This window comes from Anabrus simplex, chromosome 10 (assembly GCF_040414725.1).
Source record: "Anabrus simplex isolate iqAnaSimp1 chromosome 10, ASM4041472v1, whole genome shotgun sequence".
Lineage (NCBI taxonomy): Eukaryota > Metazoa > Arthropoda > Insecta > Orthoptera > Tettigoniidae > Anabrus > Anabrus simplex.
In genome coordinates, this window is record NC_090274.1 from 127,599,377 (window position 1) to 127,623,377 (window position 24,001).

General features: G+C 40.9%; 1 protein-coding gene across 1 annotated transcript in view; it reads left to right on the plus strand.

The window, feature by feature from the left end:
• Positions 1–24,001, plus strand: part of LOC136881915 (putative phospholipase B-like 2) — a 166,874-nt gene that overhangs the window by 77,549 nt on the left and 65,324 nt on the right. Inside the window, exon 2 of the mRNA XM_067154360.2 lies at positions 11,121–11,367. Coding sequence (XP_067010461.2) covers positions 11,121–11,367 — 247 coding nt within the window. The remainder of the gene's footprint in view (positions 1–11,120; positions 11,368–24,001) is intronic.

The following is a 24,001-nucleotide window of genomic DNA, read 5'->3' on the forward strand; positions in this document are numbered from 1 at the left end:
AATATTGTTTCTTTGGTGAAAGTATAGTATCGAATCAAAATCTCAAAATACTATTATTGCCGCACTTAATTTAGTAAACTATCAACCTTTAACTTTCTGTCGAAATTCGCTCAAAGAACATCAAAAACTTATCATTTAGTGCCCTTTTTTGTTCAGTTTTGATGTGTGTAACCCCCCCCCCCAGACCACTATATTGCTCAACGCTGCTACTTTCTGTTGTCTGTATATTTCTTCGCCTCCCCCCCTACTTCTAATGCCCAATCGCCGCTACTGCCACTTAATCTTACGTAACGTACCCTCCCGACCATTTGGCTCGTGGAGTAATTTTTGAGCAGGGATTTGTTTAATGTTAAAATATTGTATGTTTAAACGTTATCTATTAAGTTAAAATGAAATTGTCTACTTTATTATTAACACAGTACATTGGAACAATTTTTGATTTTCTTTCCACTGATTAATTTTAATATATAATGTACCCTACAAATTCTTAGGGCTATGGGCGCAATAAATAACAGCAGAAAATATACACAACAACTCAAAAGGAGGCAAAATGGCATTAAACTACCAAATAGGCAACGGAAACTGAACTAAAACCTGGTCCTACCGTTCCTACCTGTTTGTCACTATGTGACACTTCGATATAAAGACGCAAATAAGTTCCGCCTCTAGTTACAACCATTCAAAAATATACGCAATGTAATAATAAGGTTGTAAATAAGTAGTGGCAATATCGATTGAACGCAGTATTTAATGTCTTCAGTGAAGTCACCAGCCAAATATCGGGAAGCGACGGAGCGCGGAGTACGGATGCCACTCAGGAATTCGGCGACCTGGGAGGGTTGAAGTCCGGTGAGTAGGGAGGGTGTTCCAATACCTCATTCCGACCCGCACGAAACGCCTTGACCCACCATGCGACCGTCCTATACGGAAATGCATTCTCGCCACCGGCTTCACGTAATCCTCGATAACATTCTGATGCGTTTTTGCCACGGGCAACTGATCACCTTTAGAGCGGTGCCGCACTCTTCACTTGATCGCCACACAGCAACCTGACGACTTGAGCAGTAAGACGCTAACGAAAGGCCCAAGCAAAACATTTTAGGCAGGAAAAACTTGGATCACGTGATGATAGTGTTAAATATATTCTAAGAATTTTAAAAACAAATAAATCTCTAACCTATGAAGTTAGTAATGAGCAGACTGTAGCCCATGTGAATTTTCATAAGACTGTTATATTATATTATATTATATTATATTATATTATATTATATTATATTATATTATATTATATTATATTATATTATATTATATTATATTATATTATATTATATTATCAGTATAGACCGTTATGTCTTTCAGCGTTCAGTCTGCAAGCCTCTGTGAATTTACTAAACGTCGCCACAATCCTCGATGTGCAACTAGTGTTGTGGCCTCATTTAGTTCTATACCTCTTATCTTTAAATCCTCAGAAACCGAGTCTAACGATCGTCGTCTTGGTCTACCTCTGCTTCTCTTACCCTCCGTAGCAGAGTCCATTATTCTCTCATGTAATCTATCCTCCTCCATTCCCCTCACATGACCCCACCACCGAAGCCGGTTTATGCGTACAGCTTCATCCATCGAGTTCATTCCTAAATTAGCATTTATCTCCTCATTCTGAGTACCCTCCTGCCAGTGTACCCACCTGTTTGTACCAGCAATCATTCTTGCTACTTTCATGTTTGTTACTTCTAACTTATGAATAAGATATCCCGAGTCCACCCACCTTTCGCTCCCGTAAAGCAAAGTTGGTTTGAAAACAGACCGATGTAAAGATAGTTTTGTCTGGGAGCTGCCTTCCTTCTTACATAATACTGTTGATCGCAACTGCGAGCTCACTGCATTAGCTTTACGACATCTTGATTCAACCTCACTTACTATATTACCATCCTGGGAGAACACACAACCTAAATACTTGAAACTATCGACCTGTTCTAGCTTTGTATCACCAATCTGACATTCAGTTCTGTTGAATTTCTTACCTACTGGCATCAATTTAGTCTTCGAGAGGCTAATTTTCATACCATACTCATTGCACCTATTTTCAAGTTCAAAGGTATTAGACTGCAGGCTTGCGGCAAAGTCTGCCATTAAGACCCAGTCGTCAGCATAGGCCAAACTGCTTACTACATTTCCACCTAACTGAATCCCTCCCTGCCATTTTATACCTTTCAGCAGATGATCCATGTAGACTACAAACAGCAAAGGTGAAAGATTACAGCCTTGTCTAACTCCTGTAAGTACCCTGAACCAAGAATTCATTCTACCATCAATTCTCACTGCAGCCCAATTGTCAACATAAACGCCTTTGATTGATTTTAATAATCTACCTTTAATTCCATAGTCCCCCAGTATGGCGAACATCTTTTCCCTCGGTACCCTGTCATATGCTTTCTCTAGATCTATGAAACATAAACACAACTGCCTATTCCTCTCCTAGCATTTTTCAATTACCTGGCGCATACTGAAAATCTGATCCTGACAGCCTGTCTGTGGTCAGAAACCACACTGGTTTTCATCCAACTTCCTCTCAACGACTGATCGCACCCTGCCTTCCAAGATGCCAGTGCATACTTTGTCTGGTATATTAATCAATGAGATACTTCGATAGTTGTTGCAATCCTTCCTGTTCCCTTGCTTACAGATAGGTGCAATTACTGCTTTTGTCCAATCTGAAGGTACCTTACCAACACTCCACGCTAATTTTACTACTCTATGAAGCCATTTCATCCCTGCCTTCCCACTATACTTCACCATTTCAGGTCTAATTTCATCTATTCCTGCTGCCTTATGACAATGGAGTTTATTACCATCCTTTCCACTTCCTCAAGCATAATTTCACCAACATCATTTTCCTCCTCTCCATGAGCTTGGCTTTTCGCAACACCACAAGGATGATTTCCTTTTACATTGAGAAGATGTTCAAAATATTCCCTCCACACCTCCAGTGATTCCCTGGGATCTATTATGAGTTCACCTGAATTACTCAAAACACTGTTCATTTCCTATTTCCCTCCCTTCCTAAGATTCTTTATTACTGTCGAGAAAGGTTTCCCTGCTGCTTGACATAGCCTTTCCAGGTTATTACCAAAATTTCCCTTTTTTGGATTCAACAAAAATTTGTTTTGCTCTGTTCTTTCATCTACGTACAAATCCCTGTCTGCCTCGGCCCTTGTTTGGAGCCATTTCTGATAAGCCTTCCTTTCACTTCATCATTCCACCAAGATGTTCGCCTTTTCCCATCTTTACACACAGTTGTTCCTAGGCATTCCCTTGCTGTTTCTACTACAGCATCCCTGTATGCCACCCATTCTCTTTCTATATCCTGAACCTGCTTACTGTCTACTGTTCGAAACTTCTCACTGAACATATCCATGTACTTCTGTCTAATTTCCTCGACCTGGAGATTTTCTACCCTTATTCGTTTGCAGACAGATTTCACTTTCTCTACCCTAGGCCTAGAGATACTTAGTTCACTACAGATCAGATAGTAGTCTGCATCATCGAAAAATCCGCGAAAAACTCGTACATTCCTAAGAGATTTCGTGAATTCGAAGTCGGTTAAGATATAGTGTATTATGTATCTGGTACCCCTAACCTCCCATGTCTAGCGGTGAATAGCCTTATGCTTGAAGAATGTATTCGTAACAGCTAAACCCATACTAGCACAGAAGTCCAGCAAACGCTTCCCATTCCCATTAGCTTCCATATCTTCCCCACATTTACCAATCACCCTTTCGTATCCTCCAGTTCTATTTCCAACTGTCGCATTGAATTCGCCCATTAGCACTATTCTATCCTTGCTGTTTTGGCCCTGACCACGATGTCACTCAATGTTTCGTAAAACTTAACTTCATCCTCATCTGCACCCTCACATGGTGAATACACGGACACAATTCTTGTCCTAATTCCTCCAACTGACAGATCTAATCACATCATTCGCTCATTTACGTGCCTCACAGAAAGTATGTTGCGTGCAATGGTATTTCTGGTAAACAGCCCTACCCCAGACTCTGCCCTTCCCTTTTTAACACCCGTCAAGTACACTTTATAATCTCCTATCTCTTCCTCGTTATCTCCCCTTACCGGAATATCACTTACTCCTAGCACATCCAGATGCACCCTCTTTGCTGACTCAGCCAGTTCTACTTTCTTTCTTCCATAAGCCCCATTAATATTGATATTTCCCCATCGAATTCCATTTCGTTCGCCAAGTTGTTTCCAAGGAGTCCCTCGCCTGTCAAATGGGAGTGGGACTCCGTTACTCCCATAGGTCCGAGGCTTTCTCAAAATGTTGTGAGCTCGGTAAATTCATGAAGCAGGATGCTACCCTACTTGCACATAGTCCAAGTGAGGATCTCTCCTCTAACGGGTTATGGACCACCGGGGGGATTGTATAATCCTAGCGGCCTGAGCACAAGGAGGGCCACGACTCAGAATATGTCCGAGATTCCCATTCCATAGCAACTGGTATCCAGACTCTCAGGACCACTTACTAGGCCATGGTTCACGAACTAGGATGTGACTACAGTAACCCACAAACATGAACCATATTATATTATACACTGACTGACAGTGACAATGCAACAACAAGGAGGAGTGGTTCGAAAGGGATGAAAGTTGGGGAAAAAACAGAGACGGCACGGACGAATAATTGATGTTTATTTCAAACCGATATGCAGGTTACACAATGCGCACGGCATCGACTCAGTAGGATGTAGGACCACCACGAGCGGCGATGCACGCAGAAACACGTCGAGGTACAGAGTCAATAAGAGTGCGGATGGTGTCCTGAGGGATGGTTCTCCATTCTCTGTCAACCATTTGCCACAGTTGGTCGTCCGTACGAGGCTGGGGCAGAGTTTGCAAACGGCGTCCAATGAGATCCCACACGTGTTCGATTGGTGAGAGATCCGGAGAGTACGCTGGCCACGGAAGCATCTGTACACCTCGTAGAGCCTGTTGGGAGATGCGAGCAGTGTCTGGGCGGGCATTATCCTGCTGAAACAGAGAATTGGGCAGCCCTTGAAGGTACGGGAGTGCCACCGGCCGCAGCACATGCTGCACGTAGCGGTGGGCATTTAACGTGCCTTGAATACGCACTAGAGGTGACGTGGAATCATACGCAATAGCGCCCCAAACCATGATGCCGCGTTGTCTAGCGGTAGGGCGCTCCACAGTTACTGCCGGATTTGACCTTTCTCCACGCCGAAGCCACACTCATCTGCGGTGACTATCACTGACAGAACAGAAGCGTGACTCATCGGAGAACACGACGTTCCGCCATTCCCTCATCCAAGTCGCTCTAGCCCGGCACCATGCCAGGCGTGCACGTCTATGCTGTTGAGTCAATGGTAGTGTTCTGAGCGGACGCCGGGAGTGCAGGCCTCCTTCAACCAATCGACGGGAAATTGTTCTGGTCGATATTGGAACAGCCAATTCTTGCACATGCTGAAGAATGGCGGTTGACGTGGCGTGCGGGGCTGCCACCGCTTGGCGGCGGATGCGCCGATCCTCGCGTGCTGACGTCACTCGGGCTGCGCCTGGACCCCTCGCACGTGCCACATGTCCCTGCGCCAACCATCTTCGCCACAGGCGCTGCACCGTGGACACATCCCTATGGGTATCGGCTGCGATTTGACGAAGCGACCAACCTGCCCTTCTCAGCCCGATCACCATACCCCTCGTAAAGTCGTCTGTCTGCTGGAAATGCCTCCGTTGACGGCGGCCTGGCATTCTTAGCTATACACGTGTCCTGTGGCACACGACAACACGTTCTACAATGACTATCGGCTGAGAAATCACGGTACGAAGTGGGCCATTCGCCAACGCCGTGTCCCATTTATCGTTCGCTACGTGCGCAGCACAGCGGCGCATTTCACATCATGAGCATACCTCAGTGACGTCAGTCTACCCTGCAGTTGGCATAAAGTTCTGACCACTCCTTCTTGGTGTTGCATTTGCTCTGTCAGTCAGTTATATTATATTATATTATATTATATTATATTATATTATATTATATTATATTATATTATATTATATTATATTATATTATATTATATTATATTATATTAATATGAATTTTGCCCTTATGGACAGTGTTTGAACTCAAGTATTTCATGATGACACAATTTTGACTTCTTTCCCTTCTTCCTCTTCTCTTCTCAAAATCTCTTCATCCTACGGCTGTGCACCCGTTTCCTTCGTTCTGTCCACAATGTTCCTGTCTTCTTCTGATTTACTATAAACTTTGTATTCCTAATATTGTTTCTGAATTCTTTTCTATCACCTATCGTTTGCCTGTTGATCCCCACCCGCCTTAAGTCTTCTTCTGTTTCATGATACCAATTTGTTTTCTTGCTTGAGCTGTTTACTACATCAAGGATTTTCTTTGTAAGTCAGTTGTTGTCCATTCTCTGTGTGTGCCCAGTCTGCATTTCTTGATCATGTCTGTGAGTCTGAGTGCTGGTACAGTTCTTCAGTAGGTCGTTTCATCCATATGCCATCTCTGTGTATGGCCCAAATATTTTTCTGAGAATTTTTCGTTCTATTTTTTCTGTCTCTATGATGCTTGATGCTCCAATTGTGGTCGTTTCTGACGCATACAATGCTTCCGGTAATACGACTGTGTTGTAGTGTCTAAGTTTGGCCTGTCCTGATTTGCTTTTCTTATTATAATGTAACCATGTGAGTGTGTATGCTTTCTGGAGTTTTTCCGTTCGTTCTATGTTAGACGCCTTGTTTGGTCCTCCTATTTGTATACATTCCTCTAAATATTTGAATTTTTCGACTCGTTTTACAGATCCATATACAGTATGCATGGTGTTCACATAGTTGTTCTGTCGTTCCATGAATTGGGTCTTCTCATAAGATAGCTGTAGACCTGTTTTGGCAGCTATTTCATGCAAACGTTCCAGTGCTTCCTTTGCCTCCTGTGCATCATTGCTGAGTATGGCTATGTCATCTGCAAATGCCAGACATTTTATGATGGTTTTTGTTTCACGTGTTCTTCCCAGCTGTATTCCTTTAACTTGTTCCTCCCACTGCTTGATAATTTTGTCTAACACCATGTTGAACAAGATTGGTGAGAGCACGTCTCCTTGTCGGTACATGTGTGTATCTGTGAAGGGTTCCGAAATTTCTCCCATGAACTTGATTTTGGACGTTGTGTCTGTAAGCATCTGTTGTATAAGTGCTCTGTTTTTTTTGTCAATGCCATATTCTTCGAGGACATCAGAGAGCGTCTGTCTGTCTGTCTGTCTGTCTGTCTGTCTGTCTGTCTGTCTGTCTGTCTGTCTGTCTGTAGAGTCGTACTCTTTTTTAAAGTCCACAAAGGTAACTACAGTGTTTCTTGTTTGTCTGACTCAAAAGTGTTCTCAAGTTCCAGATCTGTTCGATGCATGATCTCCCTTTTCTGAAGCCTGTCTGGTACTCCCCTAATTGTGGATCTGCTTGTGGTTCTAGCCTGTTTAATAGCACCTTAGAGAAAATTTTGTACGCAACTGGTACTAGCGAAATACCTTTGTAATTGTTTGGATCTGTCTTACCACCCTTTTTATGTAATGGATGGATTATGCACATTTCCATTCCTCTGGCACTTTCTCTTTGACTCATGTTTCTGTGATAACCTTATGGAATATTTTGGTGATGTTTTCATCTTGGAGCTTCCAGATCTAGGCAATAATACCATCATCTCCTGCTGCTCTGTTATTTTTCATTTGTTTTATGATTTCCTCTATCTCTTCTATTGTCGGTGGATTAGAATCGGGGTTGGATGTAGTTCTTTGGAATGTTAGTTTTTCTGTGGGTTTTAAGAAGTTTATCAAAGTAATGTTCGAGAATTTTAGTTTTCGTTCTTGTTTGTTTCCGGGGATCCATCTGTTCTTCGGAAGCAGAGGCTAGGAGGTTGATAGCCCTTAATGTTTTATTTGAAAGTCCTGTAAAAATATCTTGTATTATTTCTCTTGAAATCTTCCTCAATTTCTTTTAGCCTGTCATTGTCGTATGCTCGTTTTTCTCTTCTGATTTCCTTCGATGATTGTTTCTGAACTAAGTGAAATTCCTTCCATGTTTCTGATGTTCTGTTACTGCTGAACTTCTCCCATGCTTGTTTTCTTCTCTCAATGGCTCGATCACAAATTATGTTCCACCATCTATGTTTTCGTTTTCTAGGAGGTTGTCCCCAGCGCATTGCCTCCTGAACTGCCTTCGCAAGATCTGTCCAAGTGTCTCTTGAATGCCTATGAATTTCTTCAACGATTTTATCCCTGTTTATCTTCAAGTATTCCGGATCAGGTTTGACTATTTTGTTTTGCGCTGTCTTTTTCTGTCCTGGGATTGGCCTAATCTTAACTTGTAGTAAATAATGATCAGACTCGAAGAATCCTTTACGCGTTCTGACATTTAAAATTTCCCGCATATTTTTCTTGGAAATGGCCACATGGTCAATCTGGAATTCTCCCCACATTGTGTTGGATACTTTCCGTGTTGTAAGTTTTCGTCTTGGCTCTTGAAATTGCGTTGACATAATTTTGAGGTTAACATTTTGACAATATTTAATGAGGTGTTCCCCATTTTCATTTTTGCGAAGGTGTGCCGAATACGGGCCTGTTATTTGTCTGTATTTTCTCTCCTTACCTAATTGCGTATTGAAGTCTGCCATCAACATTTTCACAAGTCTTTCTGGTACGTTGTTGGTTACTTCTTCCATATCTTCCCAGAAGTCTTCAATTTCTTGTGGCTTATTTCTGTTATGGTCATTTGTACGTGCATGTGCATTGATAATTGTGTATGCTTTATTACCTGATTTGAAGGAGAGTGTGGAAATATTTGAAGTCTATGATGTTATCCACGACTGATTTGTGTACTGCAAATCCTGTATCAAACAATAATGGTGTGCCTTTTCTGACAGTAGGTTTACCTTTGTAAATCCTGTCATTTTCTTTGTCGAAATGGTATTCATCTATGAAGCGTGTCTCTTGAATGGCAAGAATTTTCGTCTCAGGGCCCTGACCTTAAGCTTTGTGTATTTATAGCTGATGATGTTCGCAAAGACGAAAGAAACATGTCCTATTAACCAATGTACCGCATGAATATTTTATAAATAATTGAGTGCATTATTTTTGTATTGAATAGGTGGTAATAAAAACTTTTTAACTTTAATTAAGAATTTTGATATTAAATTTTTCAAGCATGTCTGTGAGTTGTTTTAGTTTTCCAAGTTTGAAGAGAGTGTTTGCATTGAGAGTACCAATGTAGTGTTTTCGAAGAGATTTTGAGAAGCTCCGACTCTTCTCCTTATGCTGTTCCTGGTCCCCCAGAATCCGATGACCAGGAAAGTCCAGTGCGTTGACTGGGGCCTGGGGTAGCGGATTTCTTTCCTTTTGTTCCCTCATGATTACTTCAAGTTGAAGTTGATTCTGGTGAACTTTAATAAAAATCACGGTAATCACAGACTTTTATTTCGCTCAAGTCCACCGGCAAGCCGGTGAGGACCCGCCTATCCGCCACCTGGGACGCGCCTCGTCGGAGTATCACCTCTCTTCCTGCTACGACACTGTAGTAGGTTCGTGGATTATATATTATATTATATTATATTATATTATATTATATTATATTATATTATATTATATTATATTATATTATATTATATTATATTATATTATATTATATTATATTATATTATATTATATTATATTATATTATATTATATTATATTATATTATATTATATTATGTTATATTGCCTGCTGGACAGAAGGTTAGCCAGCAGAGTAGGAGACTAGATTGTGTGTCAAGAGCCTGGGTTCAGTTCCAGACCCACGAACAGCTTTCGATGTGGCGCGTCCCAGGTGGCGGTAGTGCAAGCTGGTCCTAACCGGCTTGCCGGCGGACTTGGGCGAAATAAATCAGCTTTCGCGGACCAAACCCACAACCCCCTGTTGGTGGCGGACGCAGACGAAGATTACACCCACGGTATCCCCTGCCAGTCCTAAGAGGCGACCTAGGGATGATGAAATTAGAACCATGAGACTTGCGATTAGTACCACCATCGCGAATCTACGTTACCTATGAGTATATAGTTATGTGAGGAAGACCACGGATCTGGTTATTACCATCGTGTGCTGCTCAGACTAGTCACTAGGTGCCGAGCGCTGTGCTCTAATGTGTTGGTTCCACTGTGTTCAGAATGGTGATTAGTAGCACTACGTGTCGAATACCGTCTCTGATGGTGCCACTATACGAGAAACACCACGGGTCTAATTTGAGTGAGGACCACCGTGCGTATGCGTTACGTGTGAGTAGTGCCTTTATGTCAGCAACATCATGGGTCTGTGTTACCTGTGGATGGTACCATAATGTCTGATACACCATGGGTCTACATTGCCTATGGTTGGTAGCAACACCATGAGTATACGTGGTCTGTAATTAGTTCCACTACGTGAGGACCACCATGGGTCTACATGTGATCAGAACCGCTATACGAGGAATACCATGATTCTGCTTTACCAGTAATTAGTACAATTATAAGGAGCCAGTGACCTGGGTTTTGGACTCCTTTAGACGACAAGCATTGTGAATTGGGTCCACTGATTATTTGGGGTTCATAGTCGTTCTTTTCATATTCTAGTCAGTGGATACATTTTGAGGTTTTAATTATCGTTTAATTTCGTTGCACCTTGTACCATTAGGAGCCGATGACCTAGCTGTTAGGTGACTGTTGGTCGTGTTGCTGGTACCGTACAAAGCAAAACATTACATCCACAGATTTAGCTCACACTCTGATTGCCGTCAACAGGGAGACCATGATACTTGATTTCGAAGAATCTCCCTTGGTAAGTTATTCCAATCCCTAATTTCTCTTGTCCTTCCTTATCTTCATACTGCGATATAAAAGCTCCATTCAAGTTGAATCGTGTCTCCCCACTGACAGTTCCGGACATACCGTTTAGTCGACCAGCTACTCTCCTTACTTCCAAGTCTTCCCAATCAAACGTTTCAACCTTATCGTAACACTACCGAAACAAACTGGACCATATTGTCCAAGACAGAGAAGGTATACGTGTTTCATTTTGTCCACAGATGGGCGTTTCAAGAGATCCATACCTTCGATCCGTACGAGGACGTCGTCCAGGCGTACGGCGCTGGTTTTGTGGAAGGCTACACGGCGCGCCACCTCATATATGCACACTTCAACAATATGATACGTGCCTTCTGTGACGGGAGAATAAAACTCTGTAATAAGATACAGGAGTATCTGGATACGAACGAGCGCTGGGTCAAGGAGATGATAGCCAACTACAGCAGCACGGAGCCCTACTGGCATCAGGTGAGTGACCGGCAAAATATCGTCTATTCTAGAGAAAGGCTGCCAAAATATTTACTGTGCTCTCCCCAGAAATTCTCGTTAGCCAGGTGGCAGGAACGAGTAAAAAGTGAAGATGATAACATTTAAATTTATTTCCCTTCTGATAATTAACAGAGAGGTAACCATTAACTGCAAAACGGTGCTAGTTGAGTGTTACTATTACGAACAAGACATTACAGAGTAGTTTGAACTTCTAGTGTGCTACACCCTGCCTTACCACTCGGTTGCTGTGGAATGCCGTGACGTCAGGCGGAATGGTGTGCTCGCTAATCCACACACCGCCCGCGCAAGTCACTGTGTGATTAACAAGCTATACTCCGATGTCATCGATGCAATTATGCTGACAATAATGAAGATTTATCATTTAAATAAATACTTTTCCAGTATTTAAACTTTAATTTGGAGCACCCAGTGATTTAAATATCTATTAATATTACGTAACTAGCACATATCTAGGTTGTGTTAGCGGGGCGTTCTGTAAAAACGTAAGGGCGGTGTGCCCATTGAAAAGGTCCTAGCGAGAATACTGGGTCTAAGAGTAACCACTACGCACAACCTCACTCCAAACACTGAAAACTCATACAGCATGACAGATGACGTACATCTCGAGTAGTATAGCAACACGGGTTCTAAAACAATGCGAGCTGATTCAGCATTTTTCCACGAGGTCATTGACTCCTGGCAGGGTCATTGACCCCATGACGCCACGGCCACTTACTATTGCTTACAAACAAGACCAGGTGTTCGTGTTTCGACAGCTGTCATCATGACGGTCCTAACCTCACTTTTGACCACGTGCTCGTGTTTTGGTGCGGAATTTGAATAAGTGGGCGACGCTAACCTCACAGCTGTCATCTTAACAGGACCTAACCTTACTTTTGAAAGGTGTGAGGCGCAGAATTTGAAAAAGTGGGCGAGGGTAATCTCACTGCAGTCATCTTGACGGGACTTAGCCACACACGGCGTGCTTTTAACAGGTAAGAGGCACGGAATTTTGAAAAAGACAACGATGCTAACCTCACATTTGTCATCTTGATGGGACTTGTTTCACAGGTCCTAAGGCAAGAGTGCAATGCTAACCTCACAGATGCTGGGGCCTAAGTACACAGGTCCTAGTTTTACGGCTAGATGCCCTTCCGGACGTCATGTTGCTAGATCCTACTTCCACGACACCATATTGGAAGGGCCTAAATACACAGGGTCCTAGTTTTAAGGGTAGATGCCCCTCAGACAAAATCTTGGAGAGGCCAAACCTCACAGGACACCAGTTTAAGGCTAGCTGCCCTTCCCGACACCATCTTGCCGGATGCCCCTTTCCCGACAGCATCTTGGAGGGGCCTAACCTTAGAGGGCCTAATTTTACAGTCAGATGCTCTTCCCGACGCTATCTTGCAAATGCCCATCCCGATGCCATCTTGGAGGGATCTACCCACGCAGCTCATACTGTCGCCATCCTGGAAGGGCCTAGTTTTCGGGCATATGCCCTTCCCGACGTCATCTTGAGAGTTCACCTTCCCAACACCATCTTGGGGGTTTTGCGATGGACAAATAACTATGATCAAACCTCCTCTTCGTTTGCCTAAAACGCATCTCTACTTAGATGTGCACCTGTGTTAGCGTAAGGCTTTTATGTCTCCATCCCACAGATAGATACCCTTCTTTTCTTTACCGTCTGGCCCTTCCATCCTTCTACTTATCGTCTGTCCGCAGTTTTACGGATAGATGCCTTCCCTCCTCCTCATAGTTTTACAGACAGGCTACCGGATGCCCTTTATGACGCAGATAACAACAATGTTCACCTCCTTTTACGGTCTTCGAACAAAACGAAAATTATAATGTTGTTGATAATACAATTGAAGAGCTATCTAATATAGCTTTCCGGTCTAGTTTGCAAAGAATAACGGATGAGAGGATCAGACCAAATAATAACAATCACACCTATCACCTGGTTTTGCTGCAGATATACTTACGTTATTGTAAGCACGGTGTAGAATACAGTTGTCATCCAACGAAGTCCGTAGTGTGACCGCCCTCTCCTTATGGAACCAAACATGTCGACAGTGCATAAGCAATCTGTACAGCTTTAATCTTGTTGCAGAGGACCGGAAATGCATTGTGCTGTGCCCTCTACTAAGAACAGGATGGCAACAATTTCGTGTTTAGAATTTAATAGTCTGTTTTTATCTTACCTTACTCATACATTTAGTATTAAAAACTTCATTTTTTGTCCGTATTGACTCAAGATTTTACAATGCTTAGTAAAGCTAAAGGTTCCACCTATTCAATACGTTATCGTAATGGTCTATTTAAAACATCACACATTTATTTAACTTATCATAAAATACATCTTTGGTACCGGTTTCGGCAATCCACTATGCCATCATCAGCCATTGAGTTTTTTATAGCAAGGAACATTCAAAAATTTAAAAATATGCAATAGCAAGTCCTATTCTTACATGAAAAACATTAAAAATATAGCTAAATAGCATAGGCCCATTGTACTATACAAATAACATGTCTTTTTTGAAAAATACAATATTATTTAGTGCATCTAAAATTATTTTATATATAATTGGCAAAGTCTATGATTTGCTATACCTTATGTACAATAGAATCATGTAAAATTGATAGAAGAATCTACTTTTTGCCATTTAACCAGTTTTTAAAACAAGTCCTATTTTACATGGAAAATATTAAAACTTGGCTAGTTAGTATTAATCCTTTTTATTTTTATGTTATACAAGTGACATGTTTTGTTAAAAAATAAAGTATCTTTTTGTGCGTCTAGAATTGTTTTTAGGTGCTTAAAAAGACTATGGTTTGATATAGTTGATACACAGGAAATTTGATGTTTCTATAAAAACCTCTGTCATTTTTAACACAGTTTCTTAGTTCCTCAAAATATGCGACTTATACTGTTTTAGATAATAAATACAGGATCTTAACCATAGTTTCGGCCTCAGCCACACAGTTATTTACATTGGAAAATACTAGAAGCAATACTCAAACAAGAAAAAACACACCAGGACTTACATAGTCAAACAGACTGTTGTTTCAATAAGTTTTAAGGAAGAAGAACCTGTATTTATTATCTAAAACAGTATAAGTCGCATATTATGAGGAACTAAGAAACTGTGTTAAAAATGACAGAGGTTTTTATAGAAACATCAAATTTCCTGTGTATCAACTATATCAAACCATAGTCTTTTTAAGCACCTAAAAAACAATTCTAGACGCACAAAAAGATACTTTATTTTTTAACAAAACATGTCACTTGTATAACATAAAAATAAAAAGGATTTATACTAACTAGCCAAGTTTTAATATTTTCCATGTAAAATAGGACTTGTTGTTTTAAAAACTGGTTAAATGGCAAAAAGTAGATTCTTCTATCAATTTTACATGATTCTATTGTACATAAGGTATAGCAAATCATAGACTTTGCCAATTATATATAAAATAATTTTAGATGCACTAAATAATATTGTATTTTTCAAAAAAGACATGTTATTTGTATAGTACAATGGGCCTATGCTATTTAGCTATATTTTTAATGTTTTTCATGTAAGAATAGGACTTGCTATTGCATATTTTTAAATTTTTGAATGTTCCTTGCTATAAAAAACTCAATGGCTGATGATGGCATAGTGGATTGCCGAAACCGGTACCAAAGATGTATTTTATGATAAGTTAAATAAATATGTGATGTTTTAAATAGACCATTACGATAACGTATTGAATAGGTGGAACCTTTAGCTTTACTAAGCATTGTAAAATTACTCATACATTACAAATGTACAGGTATATTTTATAATAAACAGTTACATGCGCGGATTCGAACTCTAAAACTGAACGGTAAAATCCTTCTCTCATTCTTTCGCGAGTTAGAATAAAAAATCTCTGAAACTACCTCACTCCTTATTTTACGAGCTGTCTGCATATGATTCATGACACAGACACCGTAACAGAATAACAAATTTACTACCGGTGTTACGTGCATAGAATCGAACATTGAAACTCTCTGTTGTATAGTGAAAAACAATGTGTAAAATAACAACAGGCTATACATGATAACAAACGCACTGCATTAGTAAGGAAACTTCTTATTTTTCTTCTTTTCTTCATGGGGCCTCTAAATATTAGTTCTTAATTAGCGTTGACCTCTAAGATCTTTTGCTACCATGTTTTTCCTTCATTCCACCTATATATATACCTGCTCCCTTCACAAAGCTGCAGGTTGTTCTTATTGGGTCTTCTTGGACTTTTTGTCTGTCTTCACCTGGTAGTCCTAGAGTGGAGAGTCTTATTCTACCTAACGCCTCACATTCGAAAACTGTGTTAATCTGATTCCTCTGCTTCATTGCATTTCCCACATATGTTATTACTCCAATTCTATGTAGGTGGTTTTTCAGATGGCAGTGTCCTGTCAACAGTCCTACTACCCATCTTATATTTTCTCTCCTGAGTTTCAACAGTTCTTTAGTATACTTCTAGTTTGGTCCTTTTATCAGTTCCTTTGCAAGCCTGCATTCTGGAGTATTTCTCCGGTTTTCCATTTGTTTCTTTTGTACCAATTTTCCTATGTAGAATCGGGCTTGTTCATAGGAAATCCCGCATAAAGTTTCTGCGCCTACAAAATATGTTTCTGTACCTTTTCTGGCCAGTAGTTTATCTGCCTTTTCATTTCCTTCTATACCTGCATGCCCTGGTACCCATATTATTTTGACAATGTTGTACTTTCAGAGCTTCAGGAGAAGTGAGTGGCAATACCAGACAATTCTGGATATTATCCGGACTGCTTCTAGTGCCTTAATGGCCGCTTGGCTGTCCATAAAGTTGAAAATGTTCTTATTCCTCTGTTCATTTTCAGTTGTGATAGCTATCATTTTAGATTGAAAGACTGTAGTGTGTTTGTCCAGGCTCATCTGGATTGATCTGTCAGGTCTTCCCCCGTTGATCTCTCCTCCTGTGCTATCCACAGTCTTTGAGCCATCAGTCCACCACACTATATCTTCTTTTCCAGCATTCCATTTGTTGATATCCCAGTCTTATTTTTTTATTATCTTGGCCTAAAACGGTTTTTCAGAGTTGTACTTTGGTACAATATGATCCGAAGGCATGTGTAGAATTTCCTCTGTTATTACTCTGTTAATTTTACAGTGTCCTAGATTGGGTCTTTGTGCATTCCAGCACTCTGACTGTGCCAATCTATACGAACTCATTCTAGCCTGTCCTTTTATGAAGTTGCATAGTGATGGGAGGTCTAGTAAAGTATTCAAGGCTTCTGTCAGCGTAGTTCTCATAGCCCCAGTTATGGCTATGCATGCCATTCTCTGTAGACTGTCCAACCTACTGCCGACTTTTCCTTGGCATGCTTTCTGCCACCAGATGATTGCAGCATAGGCCATCAAAGGTCTAATGATCATTGTATATATACGCATTACCACTGATGGTTTTAGGCCCCATGTCTTCCCGACGGCTCTTTTACATACATACAGCAAGTTCTTGAACCGGGTTATGTTCCTTTCTTTATGTGGATTCCAGGTTAGATTGTTATTTAACATTACACCTGGGTGCAGTGCCTGTTCTTTCACATATGTATCTTGCCCAAAGTGCTTCAGTGATCTCTTTCCCTCTAATATTCTCCTTGTAAAAGGGACCAGAGTTATCTTATTCGGGTTTACTGATAGTTGTTCTTCCCGACACCAGTTCTTCACAAGGTTTAGTGATCTTTGCATGAGGTCCTGGATAATATTCATCACCTTACCTCGTACCACAATCACTAGATCATCTGCGTGTCTTTGTGTATAGACACCCTGTTCGTTGGGCAGAACTATGATGTTTTTCACCGGATCAGAGGCGAAAGAACTCATCCCTGAGGACAACCTCGGGTGGCCCTAACCGTCAGCGTTTCTTCGAACGGGGTTGCTTTTATCTTCCTTCCGTCTAACATGGATTTAATTGATTTTAGACGGTTTTACTCACCTTGCTCTTTTCCAATTCTTTGATCATAGTCATAGGTTGTATTGCTGAAGGCTCCTTCTATATCTAGAAATACCGCGATTGCAATTTCTTTATATTCTAGGCTTTCCTCTAATTTACAAACCAACGGGTGGAGCGCTGCTTCAGTGGATCTGCCAGGTATATATGCAAACTGATTTTCATGTATCGTTGAATTCAGTTGCACCGTTCTTCTGATATATTTATCCAGAAATTTCTCCATTGCTTTCAGCATGAAATAGGTTAAACATAATGGTCTGTATACTTTGGCCTGGTCATAGTTTGCCCTTCGAGGTTTAGGTATGAATACTGCTTTAGCTTCAGGCCATGATTTCGGCACCTACCCTAAAGCTAGACCAGCTCTGAAGCGGTCCGTCAGGGCATTGACGAGTATCTCCCGTCCTTCCTGTAGGAGTATCGGAAGTATCTCATCTGGCCCCGGAGCCTTTATAGGGTGAAATGTATCGATTGCCCATTTTACATGGTTGTGTTTTATTATTCTGTTGGCACAGTTCCAGTCTGCTCTTCGAGCTCCGGTCTCTGTTCCAACCGTTTTTTCTTCTGGCATCTCCTCAGCCTCAGGAAAGTGACACACCATTAGCATCTCCAGCGTGTCCTTCCCCGCCTAAGTAAATGACCCATCTGGTTTCTCCTGATTTATATGTGTTGCTTTAGGAACCTTCTGGAACCTTGCTTTTTCAGTGTGATATTCCACTTTCTCACAGAGCAGTCTCCAAGATTTTCTTTTTTGCTTTCCGTATCTCTAGGCGATACTCAATGAGTTTCCTATGATATACGTCCCACATACCATTTCTAGATGATATGCTGTATAATATCCTAACATCTTTTTTAATTTTGGCTACTTTGTTGTCCCGCCACCTTAATTTTTGTTGTTTTCCTTTTCTTTGAGAGGACAGTTGTCATGGAATAAGTCTATAATGACCTCTTCTAATAGTTCCACTGCCTCATCCAGTTCCTTTTGTCCTCTCAGGTTAGTTGGAATTCTTTGTACAGCCTTCCCTAGAACTTCTCTGTATCTATCCCAGTTAGTTCTTTCTGCGTCTCTGTACATCTCAATTCCACAGTCTCGCATCTATTGCAAATTGGATGTGCTGGTTGTCTGCCAATGTTGGTTCCTCCAGCACCTTCCAGTCTTTAATAAGTTTTGCAGTATGCGCAGTGTTTAGTGTAATGTCTATTACCTCCCTACTATATTTATTTATAAATGTAGGCTTGTTTCCTAGTTTTAGTATCGTCAACTCAGTTCCATTAATAAACTCTAGTAAAGACTCGCCTCTTGCATTGCAGTTCGTGCTGCCCCATGCCGTGTAGTGTGAATTTGCATCTGCTCCAAGGACTAGGTGTTCCGTTCGCCTTTCCTCTTTGAGTTGCAAATTAGGTTCTCAACTTCTTCTGATGGGGGCAGATTAGTTGAGTCATGTGGGAGGTATGCGGAGCCTATGGTTATTTCTCTGGGACCTTCCAAATTCCCAAGTTTTATCCAGGCAGCCACTAAGTCCTTGGAACAATGCTCCTGCAACAGAAGGCGTTTTAGATTTCTGCTCACAAGTAAACATGTTCTAGTCATATTCGATGTAGTATCACACATTAGCTTACCTCCAGATTCCACCAGTCCCGCTACTCTGCCCTTAACTACCCATCGCTCTTGTATAAGAGCCACATCGATAGCCTCGGACTTGAACTTCCTGACGTAATTAGCCACAGTTGATTTTTTATGTTGTAGGTTGTCATGTAGAACTTTCAGTATCATCATTGCCAATGTTAGGTTTTGTTTTTCCCTTAATTACTTGAAATTTCATCTGCCCAAGTCCAAGCTCGGCCTTAAGGTCTCTCCCCTTGAGCTCTTCAAAATCTCTTTCATTAAGGACCAAAACAATTGTCTTTTCTGTGTCATCAGTAGTTGTTGAATTCAGCACTCTCCACTTTTTCGTCGGAAGTTTGGTGTCATGCTGATGTCTCCTGACAAGCACTATGTAATTGAAGAACTACTAAAGTTAGGCAGTAAACTAATGTCAAAGATTTCTCCAATTAGAGCTGGATTATTAATATCTGGATTCTCACACATACTCAGTTTTCGAAGACAAATGTACACTCAAGCTGAGGACTTTGATAAGCTACCTGAGACTTTACAATTTGAACATGATGGAACAAAGTATTGGATGTACTTGTCTTCGGACTCACCCACCTTTTTTAATGCAAAACAGAGGGACAGTTAGCTAGACAATGGCCTAAGCCTGATCCAGTTACTAATAATAAATATTCAACCAACCACGATAAGCTTCCAGTAAGTAAGACTGATATCTCTGATGTTCTTCCAATTACCAGTGAAACAAGAAAACCAGAAAATAGGCCTCAAAACAAAATTAAGTCAATTCCCCCACAAAATACTGCTGTTTCCAATCTAAGTACCTCGTAAGTAGGCTGTCGACTATTATTATGCCGAACTCAAGTTCCATCCTCACCATCTGACATTTCCAATGAGCTCACTCTATCTGCACCTTTAAATCTCAGATTCTCGCAGAAATGCAATGCCACAGATCTAAAAGGCCAATATCACTAGCCAGTAGCAAAACAACCAATATAAATGTCCTAGATAATGGGAAATCGAACTCAGGAACAGGTTAAGAACCTTAGGTCCGTTCAGCCTGTCAAGAAATTAAAGACGGAAATGAAGAAGATAGCAGTAAGTAATATGGATACTGAACCGGACTTGTTTCCTCTCAGTTACCTAAAACTTCAAAGCTTCTTCGGAAAGACTGTTGGGGTTACAGGCATAACAACTATTGCATATAACTACACCCAAGACCTGGAGGGCCTAGCAGACGCTGTATCTTTACTACACTCACAAAGTCATAAAAAGTAGAAGCACTCGAATGGTTAAAAAGCTGATAAAGGCCGTTGGGAAAGATAAAGATGTGACAACTGACATCTCAATGACAGATTACACCAGTGACGACACCGCCTCCCTTCAGTAATGGCTATATATATATATATATATATATATATATATTGTATATTGTATGGATTTACAAGTATACATACAAAATATCTAATATCAAATGGAAATGTCCAAATTTGATAACCAGTCGAGAGGAGCACTCGGAGTCACTTGGTGTAGAAGCCTCAGATCACCGTTAAATTCTCGAAGTTGGCACTCCTTAACAATGTGTTCCGTTGTCTGCTCCTCCGCTGGGCAGTCGCAGTCAGCAGATGAACGGAAACCCCATTTCTTCAACATGTAACCACACCTCCCTTGAGCCGTTCTGATTGGGTTCAGCTTCGACGAGGTTTGACGCGGCCGTTGGAATCCTTCAACCTTCTTCGTTTGATCTTGAACCAAGTGAGCGTTGTTGGGTGGATGTTCATGCCAATGTTATCGCAACTCGGAGATCATGTCGAAAGAACTCCTCATACTTTTAAAATCAGTTCAGGGTGGTTTGTGTGATTTCAGACGAGTTGTTGGTGGGTCTTGTGGGGCATCGTACACGGGAGAGTTCTTATGAGAAGAGATCTTCTCGAGCAAGTTTACCTTAGCTGCATTCCTCCTTAGATCTTGCGAGGCTATATTAGCTAAGACAGGTAACCACTGAACAGCACCAGTGATCACTCTCATGGCTTCATTAAGCTGGACATCAATCTTTGTTGTGTGAACGCTGTTTTGCCACACGGCAGCACAGTATTCACCAACAGAATACACAAGGGCGAGTGCAGCAGAGCGTAGGGTATTGGCGTCCACACCCCAGCTACTTCCGGCAATCTTGTGGAGTCGATTCACTCTGGAGCCAAGTTTCCTAGATAACGTGATTCACCGTTGTTTGAATGTCAAGGACCGATCCAGAGTGATCCCTGAGGTAGGCCATTGCTTATAATTCTCTATCTGCTATATTGTCCATTCAGAAACACCTTAAAGCGTCCGTCAGAGACCATGTCGTTCACTAGAACCGCCAGCTTTTGACTTGGGATGATTTCAATAAACTTTGATTTCAAGCCATCCCTCCACACTGTCATCTTTCGTAATTGGATGGAATGGGGACCTTTCTGAATCAGTTAGCAGTTCTCAAGTTGAAAATTCCATCGAGGTTGTGGGATGGCGGTGACTAGTGGAATTTCTGTACCACAATGAATAATGACTGGCCTATGTTGACTGTGTGGGAAAGACTTGATGACATTTCGTTGTGAAATGTCGACACAGATCAGGGGAATAATCCTTTAACCATCTACCAGATCGGAACGTTACTGGATCTTTAGCGTTGTACACAAGCTGAAAATTGTACAGATCCATCCATTCATTTAGAATCGCACCATAGTCGTCTTCATCCTGATATCCCGTACATGACTATGGCTGTTGAAATCACCGACATACACTGCTGGGTGACTCAAGGATCTTACAGGAGAATTTGGCCAGCTGACTTGTGGAGGTTTGCAAATATTTACAGCAGTGATGCCGACAATCTCTGCAGCCAAAAGAAAGACACTTGCTGTTCTGGCTTGATAAGTTACTTTGTAGTTAGTGAGATGGGACTTGACATATGTAGCAATACCGTATTATTCATCATTTGTGGCTTCAGCCAGAGTATAACCATACATCCTTCATCTTCTGTAAATATCTGTTTCATCCTTGGTGTGAGTCTCCTGTATTGCTTTTATATCTACAGTAGTGTGCAGCATCAGGCGTGAGAGATATTGACTCTTAGCAGTTGAAATTGATTCGATGTTCAAGTGACATATCCGTAAGTTGTTATCAAAGGAAATTGATGAGTGTTACGGGCTTGGTCGGTCCTGAAAAGGACTCTTCGTTGATAAGTTGTCTTGCATACTTGTTGCTGTGTAGCAGCACTTTTGTGGAAGAATCAGTCGGTTAAACCGTTGTCCAGGGAACGCCCAACTGCAATAACCACAATCTTCGGGGAGGCTTCTTCCTTGATCCCCTCAGTAATGGCTACACCAACACCACAGCTTTGGCGTCTACAATACTTCAGTGGAACATTACCGGTTTTCGATCGGAGCTTGAGTATTTGCAGCTCCTAATTGGTAAACATCAACCTGACGTAGTTTGTCTACAAGAAACAAACTTTCGAGATAACATAAATTCCAATTTAAGAACATTTAAAATCACGTCATAAAAGTAGAATTAATGCATGTCATGCAAGTGGTGGAGTAGCAACTTACGTCAAATCTAACCTGAATCAACAAGACGTACCTTTAATCACTGATTTGGAAGCAGTAGCAGTTGTAGTAAATTTACTACCCCCGCCTGTATTCCAAACAGTTATGATTTTCACAGTGATAGTTTGAGAAATCTAATACGCCAGTTACCTAAACCCTTTATATCGATGGGTGATTTTAATAGTCACAAAAGCTTGTGGGGCTCTGATAATACAGATACAAGGGCAAGGGCAAGAGCAAGAGAAATGTTAATGGATTAATTCGACGTGATATCATTAAACTGGACAGCGCCTACTCGCTACGACCAAGCTCAAGCGACATATAGCAGTATAGACTTAACTATTTGCACACCTGACATGTCTCATTATTCAACTGGTCTGTACCATAACGAATAATGACTGGCCTATGTTGGCTGTGTGGGAAAGACATGATAACTTTTCGATGTATGGAAGTGACCATTTTCCTATTGTAATTAGTCATGGCAAATCTTCACTTAATTCTCAAACTTACCGAACAAAGTGGAATATGAAAAAAGGTAACTGGCAACTGCTTAGAAATAAAGTTCATAATCTTGTAAATGATCTAACATTAGCAAGTGAATTCTCTAATAAGAATATTAATAATATAGTTAGTGATTTTACAGAATTAATCATCCAATCTGCAGATTCCGCTATCACCAAAGTAACTATAGACTCATCGATAAAATGGTACCCTGGTGGAATAATATTGAAAAGAGGCTACAAAGAATAAGAACCATGTCTTTTATATTTGCAAGACAAAGCCCACTCCTGAAAATAAAATAAATTATCAAAAGTAAACAGTAATATCTCGCAAAGAAATTAAACAAGGTAAAACAAACACTTGGCTGACATTTCTTTCCTCATTAACTGCCAAAATTCCACAAAAATGTCATGTGGGATAAAATCAAAAGAAGAAGCGGCAAATACCATCAATTCGAAGTTATGGCTCTCAGAAACCCAGTTGATGGATCCTTCATAAATTATTCTCAACATATAGCTGATAAATTGGCGAATACTTTTTGAAATTTCCAGTGAAAACAATTACGAAATCCGAAATCTGAGACCCGCTCCTCAACAAACAGCACCTCACAGCAGTCAGTTTAGCCACTGAAAAACCCATGACATGATGGGGAAAGATTACGTTGTGAGAAACAAGATTTCAGGAAGAACTTAACTTTTAATTGAAAAATGCTGGCACCATCATCAATCAATCAATCAATCAATCAATCAATAAATCACTACTTATCTTCATTTAGGGCAGTCGCCCAAGTGGAAGATTCCCTTTCTGTTGTTTTCCTAGCGTTTTCTTAAATGATTTCAAAGAAATTGGACATTTATGGGAAAGGTATTGGTAAGTTATTCCAATCCTTAACTCCCCTTACTATAAA